This window comes from Anopheles merus, chromosome X (genome assembly GCF_017562075.2).
Source record: "Anopheles merus strain MAF chromosome X, AmerM5.1, whole genome shotgun sequence".
Classification (NCBI taxonomy): Eukaryota; Metazoa; Arthropoda; class Insecta; order Diptera; family Culicidae; genus Anopheles; species Anopheles merus.
Window position 1 is genome coordinate 4,834,922 of NC_054081.1, and position 16,479 is coordinate 4,851,400.

At 50.5% G+C, this 16,479-nt stretch overlaps 1 protein-coding gene across 4 annotated transcripts; it reads right to left on the reverse strand.

Annotated features, from left to right (window-relative positions):
* Positions 1–1,725: 1,725 nt before the first annotated feature.
* Positions 1,726–13,496, reverse strand: LOC121591562 (short-chain dehydrogenase/reductase family 16C member 6). 4 transcript variants are annotated; one of them, XM_041912216.1, is made up of 5 exons: positions 12,945–13,351; positions 11,916–11,999; positions 2,860–3,174; positions 2,596–2,773; positions 1,726–2,508 (listed from the first exon to the last, which is right to left on the reverse strand). In XM_041912216.1, exons 1-5 carry the CDS (start codon positions 13,001–13,003, stop codon positions 2,065–2,067), a joined length of 1,080 nt encoding a protein of 359 aa, XP_041768150.1. In that variant the 5' UTR covers positions 13,004–13,351; the 3' UTR covers positions 1,726–2,064. The 4 variants fall into 4 exon arrangements, with proteins under 4 accessions (XP_041768150.1, XP_041768160.1, XP_041768170.1 ...); XM_041912226.1 differs by lacking the exon at positions 11,916–11,999 and having other exon boundaries at positions 12,945–13,496; XM_041912236.1 differs by lacking the exons at positions 11,916–11,999; positions 12,945–13,351 and adding an exon at positions 6,412–7,375.
* Between the last annotated feature and the right edge of the window lie 2,983 nt (positions 13,497–16,479).

Here is a 16,479-nt window from a genome sequence, read left to right on the forward strand (position 1 = left end):
TACATATACTATCACACATGTACATATACTGGGATTCTTCTGGAAGTCTTCTGGATATCAGCAGTCGGTAAAGCCCCTAGTATTCAGTGCATACTATGCACGATTCCTTAGCACAATGTGTCTCCAGATTTCGCTGCTGATATCGTTGTCCGAAGTAACGCCCAGATGGTCCAAGCCGAGTCTCCGGCAAGTAGGTACTTCGTCTCAGTCGCATTGATTCTAAATCCAAATCTCGCTGCTTCGCGTATGAGTTGGGTTTACGCCTCACACACCTTCGCTGTTGTCCTGTCGATGATGGCGATGTCATCAGCAAAGCAAAGAAATAAGAGAGACAGGTAGAAGATCGTGCCACAGATCTCGTTGTCTAGGCCCGCGCTTCGAATGACACCTTCAAAGGCGATGTTGAAGAGCAGAGATTGAGATTCGAACGATTCCGGCAGAGAAGTGGTACCGCTACATGATGTTCCGTAGCTTATTCCGGTCTATGATGTCGTAGGCCGTCTTGATGTCGATGGACAGGTGATGCGTAGGAATTTGGCGCTCTCGGCATTTCTGGAGGATCTGCCGTAAAGTGAAAATTTGGTTGTTGGTGGATTTGCCTCCAACAAACCCATATTGGTAGTTGCCGACAACATTTGTAGCAAGAGGCGCAAGTCTGCAGAACAGGATCTGGGACAGGATCTTGCAGGCGGCATTAAGGACTGTGATGGCACGAAAATGCGAGCATTCCAGTCCGTCGCCCTTTTTGTAGACTGTGTGAATGACACCGAGCTTCCACTCCTCTGGCCCCATCTTAATGAATTCGGCCGCCTGCCCATAACTGCCAGCAGACCTCAGTAAATTCATAATTTTTTGACAAATTCATCGTCTCGTTAGTCAAACCTCCTGTAGCCTAAATCGTTGATATACAAAGAGAATAACGACTAAGGTTGGTTCCCTTTGGGACCGTTTACAGGCAATTTACTAGCGAGGAGTTGAACACTGACAAGGTTTTTGTAATGGGTGAAGAGGTTCATGGAGGCACAGCTCCAATATTGGAATCAAAAACGTCGCCGAAAACTTGATTTGCAACCGGTCCAAGTGATAGCGAGCAATTGTTTGACTGTGGAGTGACTAGAATTACTAAGTATGTAAAAGGTCTCAGTATCCGACTTCTCCAGTTTGTTCTGTTTCACCTAATCAGCCTGATGTCATCAAAAACTGTCCAAAGGTTCACAGTCTGAAACCCATGTTCGTAAAGGGCCACAAAGTTAATGTGCAATTTATATTAAAAAAATAAGGACTACTATAAGGACAGAGTCTACTACAAACATTCTGGATTTGGAAATTCATTTCTGGAGCATACAAGGTAATAGCAAACACGGGACATATAAGAACAAAACACTCTGAAAAGAAGCGGAGGCTTAGATGTAACGTATAAATTCTTCCTGAAATATGATCCAGATGCTCGTCAAGATCACTTCATCCAGATGTATCAGTAGAAAAGACAAAGAGATCTTCTTGCCAATAAGCTTGCCAACTTGTCTGAAGTTTCCTAAGGCCGTTACTGTTCGATGTACCTGTGATATCTCGGATCCGTTGTTTGTATACTTATGTATGGGCTTACCTTGCACAAACCAAAATTCCTGATTGCACTTCTCCCTGCCATCGCAATTTGTCATCAAAAGGCTTCCGTGAACCTAATGCTATTCTTATCTTTCCCGATAAGTCCCAATGCGCCGCGTGTGCGGTTTGTTACTTTGTTTAAAAACACCTTTTTCAATTTATTGATTAATCCTTCTCCCCCATCCCTGCCAATATAACTAATGCTAACGTGGATACGTGTTGTAAAGGGGTGGTGGAGGTGTAGGTGACCAGATATCTATATACATGTACATTAAACCTTTCGCTAGCGTCTGCGCCATGTCTCACTTAACTACAGTAGCCCCCTTGTGTGTGGGGGGGGCCCATCGGTGGCTGATTGGTTGGTCCGTCAGTGTTGTTCGGGATGTATATATTTTTTTTGCTCTGAAGATTTAGAAAAATACAAAAAACAACAAAAAAGCGACGACATCGTCCCGCTCATTAGAGATCCGACTCGACGCCACTGTCCAGGAAGTCGCGCAGCAACGTGCCGACCTTGATCGGGAACACACGGATGATGGTGTTCAGGTACAGCAGGTACTTCGGGATGGACACATCGACCAGGCCGCGCCGCTGCCCGTCGATGATGGCGGCGGCCGCCTCCTCCGGCTTCACCAGCCGCATCAGGTTGGGGAAGCGCATGTGCGGTCGCTTGCACAGCCCCGTATCGACCATGTACGGGTAGACGGTGGTGAACTTGATGTTCGGTTTGCGCGCGTCCTGCCGCAGCTCCTCGGCCAGCGCCTCCATGATGCCGCGCACCGCAAACTTGCTGCCACAGTACGGCACGAGGTTGTTCAGGCCGCACAGCCCGGCGACGGAAGACATGGCGACGATGTAGCCTCGGTTCTTCTCGAGCATGCCGGGGAGATAGCTTTGCAGCAGCTAGCAGAGCGATGGATAAGCAAAAAAAAAGAGGTTAATTCTCTTATCCTGGTTGTGCTCAGAGTCACTTCCAGGCCAAATACCTACCCAGAAGTGGGCCATAACGTTGATCTCGAACGTTTTGCGTATTTCGGGCTCCGTCTGCTGGAGCAGCGGATGGGTCGGCATGATGCCGGCATTGTTCACCAGTATCGTTACCGTGCCCACCTCCTGCCGTATCTGCTGCGCCGTCTCAATGATCTGCTGACGGTTGGTGACGTCACAGCTGCTCAAACGAATGGAATTGTGGTGGCGTTACGTTTAGTGTTACTGCCACCGTTACGGTGGTGATCAGCGCTAACGGATACTTACACGTAGCCGAATGCATTGCCGCGCTGCTGCCGGATGGTGGCGACCGTGTCCGCGTTCATCTTCTCGTTGATGTCGACGCAGACGACGGTGGCGCCGAGCTGCGCGTACTGCAGCGCCATGCAGCGGCCCATGCCGTGCCCGGCACCGGTAATCAGCACGATATCGGTGTGGACGGTGTCGGCGGCCGGCGGCACCACCAGCCGGTAGAACGACTCGAGCGTGTGATAGATCCATCGTACCAACATGGCGACAATGTCGATGATGAGGATCACCAGATTGTACATCTTGACGCCCGCGTTCGGTGCTGCGGTTTGACTGGAGTTTCGGAAATTACCGCAACATTGATGAGATAGAGAGATACAGAGAGGGAGAGAAACAAACAAAGGGTGTGGTTAAGACCTGGTATGCTCTTCAGACAGCACGGCACTTCTGCAGGCGGGAAAGAAGGCAGGACACTTCGTTAACTAACAAACAAAAAAACACGTCGCAACAGTTTCCCTTTATTCTTTTTCTAAACGTAAACAACTATCAAAACGGTAACAATGTAAGTAGCCAGTCGGAAGTAGTCACAGGCACCCCTCTCACAGGTCCGACTGCAGGCCGGTGTCGAGCAGGTCGCCAAACTCCTGGCCGACGCGCAGCGGCATGTTGCGGAACCAGGTGTTCAGGTACAGCAGGTACTTCGGGATGGACGCCTCGATGAGGCCGCGCCGCTGCGCATCGATGATGGCGGCCGCCGCATCGTCCGGCTTGACCATCTTCAGCAGGTTCGGGAAGCGAGTGTACGGCCGCTTGCACAGCCCCGTGTCGACCATGTACGGGTAGATGGTGGTGAACTTGACGTTCGGCTTGGCCGGATCGGCCCGCAGCTCCTCCGACAGCGCCTCCATGATGCCGCGCACCGCAAACTTGGTGCCACAGTACGGCACGAGATACTTGAACCCGATCATGCCCGCAATCGACGACAGCACGACGATGTGGCCCCGGTTCTGCTTGATCATGTCCGGCAGCAGCGACTGGATAAACTGTTAGTGTGTGTGTGTGTGTATGGCAGAGAGGTTCAAGAGTGAGGTTAGTAAGGTCTGCTCCACCAATTCTTCATAAATTCAGTTACCCAGAAGTGTGCCAGCACGTTGATGTCGAACGTTTTGCGTATTTCGTTCTCCGTCTGCTGGAGCAGCGGATGGGTCGGCATGATGCCGGCATTGTTGATCAGAATGCTGACGATGCCGACCTGGTCGCGGATCTTCTTGCAGACGTCCACCACCTGCTGGCGGTTCGTGACGTCACAGCTACAAGCACGCAGATAGATAGAGGCGTTTGAGTTTGCGCGTGGTAGAGTTGGAGCAGCCACAACAATAAAACAAAAGGCTCTTACGTGTAACCGAACGCTTTGCCACCCTTCGACTTGATGGCGGTGACCGTTTCCTGGTTCGTCTTCTCGTTCACATCGACGCAGACGACGGTGGTGCCGAGGGCGGCGTACTGCAGCGATAGGTTCTTGCCCATGCCGTGGCCGGCGCCGGTAATCAGCACGATGTCACCGCTCACGTCGCGGGCCGGCGGCAGCACCGCCATCTCGAACACGCCCTTGCCGACGATATAGATCGCCTTGACGAGGAACACCAGCACGTCGAACAGGACCAGGACCGCGTTGTACGCCATCACTGCCGGGTTATTGGAGGACGCGCTGCGGGGTTTTGAAACATTGGGACCGGTTTTTTGTTGGCGTCGCTCTCGAGACTGATGGCGCTCTCTTGGTAGGCGGGAATTGCGGGTGCGGAGGTAGAGGATCTTGGACACACACACACACATAGAGGACACGGATACACTTGGGTCACACGGGACGTAGGACATAGCACGCATGGGTCACAACGGTTAATGGGGGTAGCAGTTGTTTTAATGTTTTCGAATTTTGACAGCTCATACTACTTAATGGTAATGACATTTAACGAAACAAAAACACACAGGTGGGAAGAAGCGAACGAGTAAAGAACATCGCAATTGGATTCATAATGTCCGATGTGGATGAGTTGGCAGGAGTGGGTTTAAAAAAAACACAGTGACCCAACATTTATTAAGCCATAATCGCTCAACGCAGGGGGGGGGGGGTGACGCCGATGGCGATGGTAACGAACGGGCCGATAATGAGCGCTCTAATCTCCCCTTGGTTGTTGTAAAAAAAAAAAAACACACACACACACACACACACACAAAATGTATTGAAGGCGTTCACAGGCGTGCCCGTGTATATCTCACGATAGTACCTTGCCCCGGGTGCCACTGCAAAACGGGCGGGAGTTTATCGGCCGGTAAGCATTGAACTTGAACCTTTTTGGCTGATTGGGACTTCTCTGATACGGGGGGGCGTGTGTGTTAAAGACCGTGGATTGGGGGCGATTAAGCCGAGGCTTTGGTTATGGACCTCCAGGTACGTGCATGGGTCAAGGTACGGTTGCTACCCTTTACTGTGTGGGATTAGCAATTTTTAATGTGTCACCTAGAAGTTGAAGCCTTCTTGTTTTGCACTCATTGATGCCTATTGGGAATTTGTTATTTTTGAATTGTTGGGATCATTTGACAGGACCATCCAGCAGGTCTAGATAATATGCAAGATTTGTCAACATTTTGCTAAGGTTGAACAACCAGGCTGGCCCTAGATAGCCGAACAATTTACTTTGGAGGCTGAAGAGATAGGGCAAACTATGCTTCTGTTACTCTAATTTAGAAAAAAGGAATTGAAATTGGAGGGAAGAAAGGGAAAATCCAATTGAAGGAGAGCATTGGAACGCACCAACAACACCCAATCCTTAACATTCAACATTCAAGATGTCGAGATGATGATCAGATCTTGATTCAGGTGATGAGAAGATGAGATGAATATATGAAATCTCAACATCTGGATATCTTGAGTTGATTTGTAGGGCCAATTATAGTGTGCGTATCAAGGATAGGATGTTCTAGGCATGAATTCTACGCGCAGATGACATTTCCCTGCTCTACTTGAGGAATTGTAGCATGACAATTAAGGGTTCTAGCTGGATGGATAGCCTGTGGTGACGAGGAACAGCATCCAAGTGTCGCCCGCCATCCAGAACGCAAATTTTGCAACTCAAACTCTAATGCAAATGAAGACTGTACCACAGCTAGCAGATTGATTCCGCTCCACTTGAGAACTCTCCCAGTTCTGGGTGCGTCAATTGTGCAATACACGTCTTGTAACGCTGACGGTGCTCAATGATAAGATGCGCGATGAGGCGCAGCAAAGCCTGGCGAAGGTACGCTGCCAACACCGATGGACACCTTCACTGCCGAACCAGAACCACCTTTCTCTAGCGAGCTCTGGATGATGGATGCAAAGGGGGGATGAGTTACATTACAGACACGTAACACTCAATTGACAGATACACACACACACAACACACACACACACACACACACACGGTTGATCTACAGAAAAACACTGGGAGAGTCGGGAAAAGGTTGAGGAAATACGGTTTCTGCGGGAAAACAAAGTGGAAGTCGCCACGGCACGCTCCGCAACACACTTACTCTTGCTGTGGCATTTCTGTGGCTGGTGTCTACGAGGTACTGCTGCTACTGCCGCGTGGTTGAGTGACGGTTTGCCGATTGATTGAGCCTGCCTGTAGCGAGGAACACGACGCTTTCGGGCACCCACCGTATCGTAACAGGTTCAGAGTTCAACTGAGACCGGACGGGCGTGACACGGCCGCGTTTATTGGGATTTCGTTCGGGAAGATTGCCACCAACTGGGGGGGGGGCGCTCGCTGCTGATTACCGAGCGCGTGTGTGCAGCCTTCGCCTTCGTCGTATCACAACGGCCTGTTCACACAACCAAGCACATACACACTGAATACACACACACACTGGAGTGATTAGAAGGTGGACCTTCGCGACGCACTCGCACTACGCGAATTGGAATCTCTGAGCACGATAGACACAAACAAACACACACACTCACACGAGCAGTCTTATCAGGCGGGTCTCACGCTTGATCCGTCCTCGTTATCAAGTCCCCCTGATATAGGTTAGGGCTGATGATGATTATTGGGCCGGGCTGGGCTTGTCGCTGTCGTTCGAAGTGGGCCCCCCCTCTAGCGCTTCCAAAAAGGCTCTCCAAAGCTCCAAAGGCGGCAACACTTTCGGCTAATGGCGGTGTAAAGGTCACACAGGTGATGGATCACCGCCCTTGTGTTGCTAACGCGCAGCAACAACGAGGATTCTACGCAAATTCCTTGTAGAGTGCGGACTTCTTGGGCGACTTTCGTCGTTCTCTTCTCGCCGTTCTTGAAGCTGTGAACGGAGCTCGTTTTTCTTTTCCCAAGCAACCGGATGCTTGCTGAAACAACGAGCCACAAACAATGATGTCTCCTTTGTAACTGCACAACGCGAGAGAAAACAAGGAGCCCCGGTGCGTTACTAGAGCCTTGCGCGGCGTACCGTACTGCTGCCAATCGCACACTGAAGCTTGTCCGCCCGGACCGGTGCCGTTTTAAGCGGGCCGGTCTCTGCCAGATGCCGGCGTGGCCCGACCGTTGCGCGAACAGCGCGCGCGCGCGCGCGCGCACAGCATGCTTGGGCCTGCCTCCCACTGCTGTTTTGCCCTTTTCCTGCGGGTGAGTGGGAGGGAGAGTGAGGGAAGATGCTCGGCACCGGTAGGGCCTAAACCACACACACAGACGCGTAGATCCATTTTGCCATGGAAACATGTGCGAAAGAATGGCGCAGAACGAGGGTCCCGCGCGCACTTGTCATTCAGGGGGTTGGGACCGGCGGGGAAAAGAAGGAACATCTTTTGAAGGTAGGGGAAGGGGGGGGGGGGTTGTGGGTATGAAACGGGTTTTTTGTTGGTGTTGTTCTGTTGCCGCCGAGCAGTAGTGGAAGAGCAGAAGAGGGAAAAATTGCAACAATCATGGCGTCAACCAGCGTCAACCTTCAAACCGTTTTCGGGGCGATACGGAAAGAAGAAGTAGAGGCAGAAAGAACGAGCAAAAAAAAAGCGAGGATCTTCAAGCGAAGATCGCTCCCCAGGCAAGGCACAGATGGGAATTATCCAGCGCTGGGAATAGGCATCGTGCTTGCGCATATCCCGGCCCGCGTGTCGCTCTGCGCACTTGTTCAATTCCTCGCGCAGAATATACGGCGGTAGCAGCAAAAAAAAGTGGAATGACACACACACACACACACACAGCGAAAACAAAACAAACCCATGTGTTACTTCGCAGTGGAGCCGCTCGCCACCATTGCGGTCCACAGTACAACGTGCGTGTCATATGCACACGCGGGAGGGCTGCAGCAGCAACAGATGAAATCGCAAACCTGCGAGTGGAGAGCGAGCGAACGAGGGTCCGTCCGTCCTCCCGTCCCTCAAGGCAAACGATACGAGTGGTCCGAAGATACGAGTGGTGCGGGTTTTCGAGATCATCAACACCGCAGGTCCCCCCCCCCCCCCCCCCCCCAAGTGCCGCTGACCAGTTGACTGACCTTAAAACAGTGTCACACGAACCCTCCGGCGGCGGCCTCGAAGGTCAGGATGTGGCCGTGTTGCAAATAATGGTGGCAGTTTCCATTCCCGCTAGCGATGATCCCGAGCTTTTCGCACAGCACACAGAAGGAGGAGGTCAATCGTTCTCTGCCCCTGCTTTTGAACCGGACCCGCTCTGGCGGCAGGCTCGCTAAGCCCTCCAGTCGCTGCGGCTATGGTCCGAGATATCCGAGCGTTGTGCTGGGGAGCACCACAACTCGCCGCCACTGCCGTGACCTTGTCGATCGAAAACCGAAAGCAGAGCGCGGTCTCTTCGGCGGGTGGAGCTGCAACTCGGTTTGCGGGGCGATATTGACCTAGGCCACAGTGTGTGTGAGCGCTCGCGCAAAAACAAAACAAAACAAAAAAAAAACGCCAAACCGCGGCGGTTGGTTGTCTGGTTCTTGTGCAGCTCGCTCTCACTCTCGGGGCGGTTGTTGTGTTTGTTATCTGCCGGATTGGCTTTCGGAACTGGTTTTTAAAATCAAACCAGTTTGCACACGCGCATCCTTTCGGTGCAGAAATCGCGGCTTGGGGCGGTGGCCCCAAACACACCGGCGGCAAGGACACACGCCGAAGGACACGGCGCACGGCAGGCGGTTTCGGCGCAGTGCTGCCGTCAGGGTTAATTGCACGGGTGACGGGCGGTAGGATGTGTTGGGGTCGTTCTGCGCAGCGCTTGCGATATTGCGCCGAAAGAAGCACGCGAAAGCGCACCACAACGGGGTCGTTCTTGAGCGTGTGCGCTCTCGTTGGCAGGTTGTTATTTTCAACCTCCCCTCCTTTCAAACCGGTTCATTAATCTGTGTCAATGTGCTGGAGTGTTCTACACCTCAGTTCTGCAACTTAATTTAGGGGGCACACCCGCTCTACTACTCTACACACACACACACACACACACATTGGTTATCACCGGGGCTTGTGTGGTCAGTTTACAAGGCTTTTTTTGTTTTGCTTCTTCTAAACCAGCTCAACCCTCCTATAAGCAAGCAAGCTGCAAAGCCGTGGACAACTCTGTTCAAGCTGTGACAAATGTGTGAATCGATTGTGGGTCAAGCACGCTCACACACACACACTAATTTATTGCACGAATTTATGGATGCTATTTGGATTCGCGTGTTTCACTCATTTAGATGACTCATTTAGATAATCCTTCGCAAGCAGATGGAGCGGTCTTGACATCTACGAGAATGTGACAGTCAAGAGGAGGGTGAGGGGATGAAGAAGACTTCTTGTGCTAGGCTAGAAGCCCACGAAAGAATAATCAACTTCATTTGGCAAGACGAAAAAAAAATTGGGACACTTCAGGAAAGAAGGTTAGGATGGGAATCGAACACACGCTCGCGGTGTTATGGGCTCTTTTCAAGGGCTATTTTTTGGAGTGTCTTCTTCACATCCTCTCCCATTCGATGTTTATTATTCTCTCACTCATGAGACAGTTTTTTTCACAATCGCTTGGGATACACAGCGGTGGGACGATGGTGTGAGTTATGAGAATCGATTCAAAGCTTTTCTTTCGTAGGCGTCGGTGCGTCTACCGATTCAACTAGCAGGCAGTGCTGAATACGCTACGTTAAACTCGTTTATAAGTATTGCTGGGATCGCTCAGAAGTTACTGACGCTAGTCTCATGACAGAATCATACATAGTTACTATTATTATTCCGCCGAACGAATCTGGTGGTGTATACCCTCGAGGAACGCTGGGAAATATTGCGTCAATACTTTGAAATTAATGGTAATGTTGAAGAAGTGTAAATGTGTTGAAGAATGTGCCTGTGTAAAAAACAACATCTTTTCATATATAGCTCATTCTTCGGGTACTGAGAACCCACACATAAGTGAAGAATTGCCGATTTTTGATGTTCCAATTATCAGTCCACATTCAGACTATCGTTTGGCTACCAAGGAGCTACAATTTGACACCATTGGAGTGTTAGCTGCGGGGAACTGTCAACATACTTCCGATAAAACGCATTCTAAATTCTCTGACCATTATAGTGATAGAGTGATTGCTACTAGCACTGCCGCTATGCAAACTTGTTTTCAAAAAATTGAGAAATTGGTTTTTAAAACGCAACGGCATTGACCATGTACCAACAGTGAGCGAAAACCACAATACTTACACGCGCACACACACGCACCCAAATGGGTGCAATTTCGCGCGCGCGTTTGTTGCCCTTAAGTGGTACGGGTATGGGGTGGCCTTAACCTTTCCCTTCGCGAAGGCACAACCCCATTGCAGAACGAAAAGAAAAGCAATGCAACTACGAGCTCAAACTCAGTAGTTGATATAGCAACACATTGGATGATTCGATTGGAATGATCACGAAATAAGACACTATTTAATATCCTACACTGTAAAACTGTCATCCATTGGCATGTGTTTCTATCATAGAGAATAGAACTCATCAGTTGCTCTGTAGCCCATCATCAATTCATGTCAGTCTACTTAGGTTTGTTAACCTGTAAAATGACCTCATGGGCAAATAAATTGGGGAGTTCTTGCTCCAAGTAGAATTGAGGACACATTCTGGAAAATAAAAAAGCTCAAGTGGTTCTGAACAAAGCGTTTAATGGAGCCACTGGAATACATTGACTTCAGAGCATAATCGCCATAGCCTATACCACTTCTTCTTTGTTTGAATGTGTATATCGCTGTCTAGATTCAATCAAGCAAGCAGCCCAATGTCGAAGATCAAACCATAACCACTCTTCGAGCGAGTCTCGGTTTTGTTCTTTACCACCAGTAATGGACTTCCAATCATGTCCCTTCCCCTTCTTCTTTAAACCAGCTGAAGAACCAAGAGTTCTCCACACTTCTGAGCACGCGTCCGTGTACTGGTGGACACTTCTTCTGCGGCTACGGCTGTGGTTCTTTGTGACCGTGTGGCATTGGGCCGGACAGTACCCTTTCCCTTTCCTTGCACAACGGTGTGGAAACAGCAGCAACAGCTCAAAAAAAAAAAAAAGAGGTGACACGCGTCCCAAACGCGGTAGGAAGTCGGCGAGCAACTCGAACACTCCGTCCGGGGTCCGGCATGCTGCACAGCACCAAGGGCAATGATCATATAATTGGCCCGTCATGTGTCATGGCGGGCACCGCCGCTTCCCATCCAGCCCCGGGCCGAAGCGTGCCGGAGCGGGTGGACGATTAATTTATCGCACTCACCCCAGCCTCGGGGTCACGACATGCGGGGTGACGCTCGCGCGCGTTCTGGAAAGTGCTTTTCATCCCCGCCCCTCAGGCATTTTTTTATTTTTTTATTTTTTGCAACATTCCCTGTCCCCCTTTTTGCCTTGGGGAAGCTAGGGGGAGAGGGCAAGCAATGCGACCAGAACTAGCTAGATGTCGCCCGCCGTATAGATTCGGACGATGCTTGTCAGTTTCGTCACCCCAATTAGCACCCCCATTGCTCTGCCGCGTGTCTTTACGGTGCGATGGTGGTGCGAGGGGAAATGTCAATGCCACGCTTCCACAAGGTGTTTGCCGTGTTTTGTGTGTTGACTTACCGGTCGCTGGCGGGGCTGGCGTCTTCGGGGCTGTTTCTTGGCGGGCGAGGCGGAATGCCGGAGTTTGAATTATCGATGAACTGCCTGCAGACGGGAAGGGTGAGCGGTGAGAATCAATACATCAGAAAATAGCTGGATGAGGACTGGAAGGTAGGTGTAGGAGAGGGAAGAAAACGCCAAGAAGATTGTCTCGACAGCACCGTGCCCAGTAGCGCTTTTGAGTGTGGTCATTAGGTGGTCATTAGGCACCGCGTGGAAATTCAACTGCCGTGTCACGTCGTTCTGGAATCGTTCAGCGTCGGCGTCCATTTTACAAAAAGCTTTTGCGTGTTGGTGGATGTTATTTTCTTTATCTTACCCTCTCACACAAGTAAATACAAGCCGCTGGTAAGGTTTGGAAGTGCGGCGAAAGTACGCACAAAGAAACGATGGTGACCCACATTGGGATACGACGTAGCGTTCGTCGCCTGGTGCACGCATAATGGGCAAATAATCGTTACTTTCGTGCCACCCAGCACCTGAGGTGAACCCCCACCATTAGGTCGAGCGCCTGGGTGCGTGTTTCGCCAGCAATTAGCCCGTCCTGCTAGGAGTTCCTTTACAAGAGTCTCGAGGACACTCTGGAACTCAGCAGAAACAAGAACCTTACGGAGTGCCAGACATTGTGGAGACTGTTGGAGTTCCCACAGTTCGGACACGCTCGGGCCTCGGAACACTTCCAAACGCTCCAGGGGTCACCCCTCGCGTGGATGGGGCGAATGTGGTCGACAATGTGTCGGTTGATCCGATCACATTACAGCACACACGGGTGCGAACATGCTGGCAGTTCGTGCTGCTTATCGCAAGAGTGCATCCGATCGTTTCACACAGGCGCAAATGGGGGACGGGGCGAGAGAGTGCATTTGTTCTTGAACAACCTATACCAATCCCCCCCCCCCCTTGTTTGAGGTTGAGCAGCATTCGAGCGTGTCGCTGTCGGTGTGATGATGCGGACATTGGACAATTTCTAGTCGCCTCACGCAAACTCACCTGTCGCTCCGAAACACGGAGATTGCATTGTCGATGTTGTCGTCCTGGAGCATGTTCATGGTGATGGCGGGGTGGGGCAGTATTTCTGCAAGACCAGCCAACCGTGTGTTGTCGGATGTGTTGTCGGATTATAGGTTGCTGTGGAGGATGGTTTATAGTGGAGCGCAGCGAAGATCAGACCGGAAAACGTGTCGGACACCACACACTCACTTGTTCCGACACACATACACAAACACACACCCTCGAATACACACGTGAAGCAGGGCCTGAGAGGTTCGGAATTGGGAGTGGAAAACTCTGGCCAAAACAAAACAAAAGAAGGGGGTAACTCGCTAAAATCTCCGATCCGTCCACACCCGCTAGCGGCTAGAAGGCGACTAACTGGAAGAGCTTCCAGCGGCGTACCGGCGCACTACGGTGCAGCACACACACACAGACACACGCACACACGTGCTACTCTTCCTAACGCTGTGCTGGGGCGCGCTCGGAAAGCGCGTCGCGTCGTTTCGCGCGTCCTCGCAAGCGCCAGATCACTTCCACCACTACTCCACACAGAGTGGTCACACGTTTTAGTTTTTTTTTGTTGTCTTTTTGAAGCACCCCTTTCCCCTTTGCTCAACACAACTCTTTTGAACCGTCTCCTCCTCCCCACCGCCATTTGGTCATCGTCAAACGAGAGCAATTTGTCCAAACAAACGGCGCGTGTGTGTGTGTGTGTATGCCTGTATTTACCGCCCCGCGACTCGGTCGTTTTCCTTTTGCCGTCGGTTAGCACGCTGGGGTCACGGTGCCCTCCTAACCCCCCCCCCCTCTTTCTCCTCCTACCCCCCCCTCCTCCATCCACTGGTTGCTTCCGACACCCTTTCGGACGTTCGTGTCGGAAACGAGCCGCACAGTGGGGTGTCGGGTCTCTTCTTCTCCCATGTTTTGGCGACGCCGACGGCGATTGATTAGCGGCGGCTACCGATGAGGCTCACGGTTTTACAAATGAGATGCAATCATGAGATGTGCTAATCATCTAGCATCATGTCATCGCCCACGGTTTGATCCCCCCCCCCCCCCCCCCCCAGACATCACCGAGCTGCAAGCCTTCCGCTCCAATGAATGGAACCAACAGTGGCAGTGGCAAGATGTCAATATCAACGACAGCGGCAGACCTACTGGAGTTCCAATCAATCAATCAATCAAACTCTCAAACGAACTTTCAATTTCTGTCCACCGGCGCAGCTCAGTGTGCAGCAATACGACCACCAGGCGGGTGTGTGCCACCTTTTTGGATAGCTGTTAGCTTCGTTTAACAACACTACACCATAACGTTGTTGTTTTCTTTTTTCGTTTTTTACGTAATTTGTTCTCCCTCCCACACCCGTCCTTCTGCACGGTTGGGGTAGCCGCTAATGGTGGCAAGCAGTAATGAGCACAGCCGGCAAACAGGTGCGTATGTGTGCTCATGATACATTCATGAGCAAACGCGTGCACATGCTGGCGGAGATGTCGACCGAAAAGACATTGGACACATTGCGGGGTGCGCAGGGGTTGAACGCTGTTCAATGTCAGTCAGTGGGTGAGCTTCCGTAACTTCTTCGCTGGAATATTTTGGGGGCAGTTTAAGGTTGCCGCCCTGCACCCCAAGGATGATATTTGCGGTCTTGTACGGTGGCATCGGTAGTTATCGATGCTGCTCGATATGGAGCGGTTTGTGAATATTGGGACAAGATTTTTTGGACTAGAAAGTTTGTTGGAATATGACGCTGATGATGCTCCTTGGTGCTCCAGATGTGCAGAATTCAAATTCTCTTATGTCTTCTATATATCTGACTAATGTTCAATGTGAATTGATCAGAGAAACTCTTTGGAAGAATTGGGAATTCTTGGAAGATTATTACATTGGCCATTCTTTTAGGATCCGGATGACGATATAAAGATCGCAAGACTGTCATCTTCATACATCTTCCGTTAATGGATAGATCTTTGGTGTTATTTGGCCAGTGTCACTATTGGAATGTTCTAAAAAAATCCGATAAAATTCTGACACAGTGGAAGTAGAAGATGTTTGGAAATTTTACCATTTTTTACTACCGGCAACATCTGCTAGACATCAGTCAGTCTGAGGCTGAAAGTGAGGTAGTCAATTTTACTCCTGGGATTGTTCAAGAAACTCAAGATCCTAATCCAGAATTTTGCAAAAGTTGTAGATGTTTGGGAGATTCTATCCGAAATTGACGACATACCATACAAACTAAGGTTCCACCATCGTTCTTAGATTGAATGGTAGTGCTTGAGCTTTGTGAACCTTAGTCTGGGGATTAAATTCCATGGAGATCTGCTCTCGTACATATCTTCAGGTGCAACTTCTCCAAAATCTATCAAATGTTACATTGACCTTAGCGTATGGCCGTCTGAATGACCCAGCACCGAGGAAGTACTCAAATCGTGTGTTTTTTTTTTTTTTTTGCTGTGTACAAAAAGAGAGGAAGTCAATCCGGTCGACGAGAAATAATTTGTCTCGCCGCTCAGTTCCCCTTTGATGGTTTCTTCGATAGTCTTTCCTCTCTTTTGGTCCCCCAACAACAACAAAAACCGTTTCACACTCATCACCAAAAGCCAGCAAACAGTGTATGAAAACATCAACCTCCCCCTTTCGTTCCACCACACGAACAATCCTCCACTGACCTCTAAAACGCGCACTGTCCACGGCTCTGTACACAATTAAGTGAACGCACACCGCGCGCACGTAAAACGCGTCGTCCGTGTGCTCTGCGTTCTTTTCCTCCGCTGCTTCTGTTGTTTCGCCGTTCTGTACGGTTTTGTTGTGTTGTTGTGCGTTGCTTCATTGCGCTGCCGTGGGTCATTCAAATGTGGGGCCGGACACACGGGGAGCGCTCAGGGTAAATTGCCAACCCGCTGTCCGAGCGCGCGAGAGGGAAATCAGCGCACTCACGTGCGTTGAAACTTGCCAGCAGTTTTGGGCCGGTTCGACAGCTCCAGCATGGAAATGAAGCAATTATCCGGGGGCAGGGTGCGGGGGAGGGAGGAGGAAATGGAAATGGCTCCACTTCTTTACGCCAAATGTTGCAGCGTGGAAATAAAATGGGAGCTTAACTGTGGCCTGTAACCTTCGCACGATTAGATGCGTCGGACAGCTTTGGATGAATCGATCGAAATGGGAACTTTATAAAGACATCGTGATGCTCTTCTTACCGATGACGAAAGTGCAGTAATTGCGGGCACACACACACACACAGACACCTCATACTGCGATCTTGACCATGGGTGGGCCCTTTTGAAGGTTAGCTGGTGAAAATGTGTTCACCCCATCGCTAGGGGCTCATCCCCAAGCGCAAGGCTGCTGCTGATGGGACATGCATACAATAAGAGCACGTGGAGCAAAACATGCGCACTGCGTGCATTTAAAATAATTGCTACAATGCTGCGGAGAGAACATTCCTACTTTTGGTAGCTGAAACCAGCTGAAATCAGGCATTGAAAGCATATCACGTGAAATGGGACGTCTCTTACAATCCCCTTGTAAGGT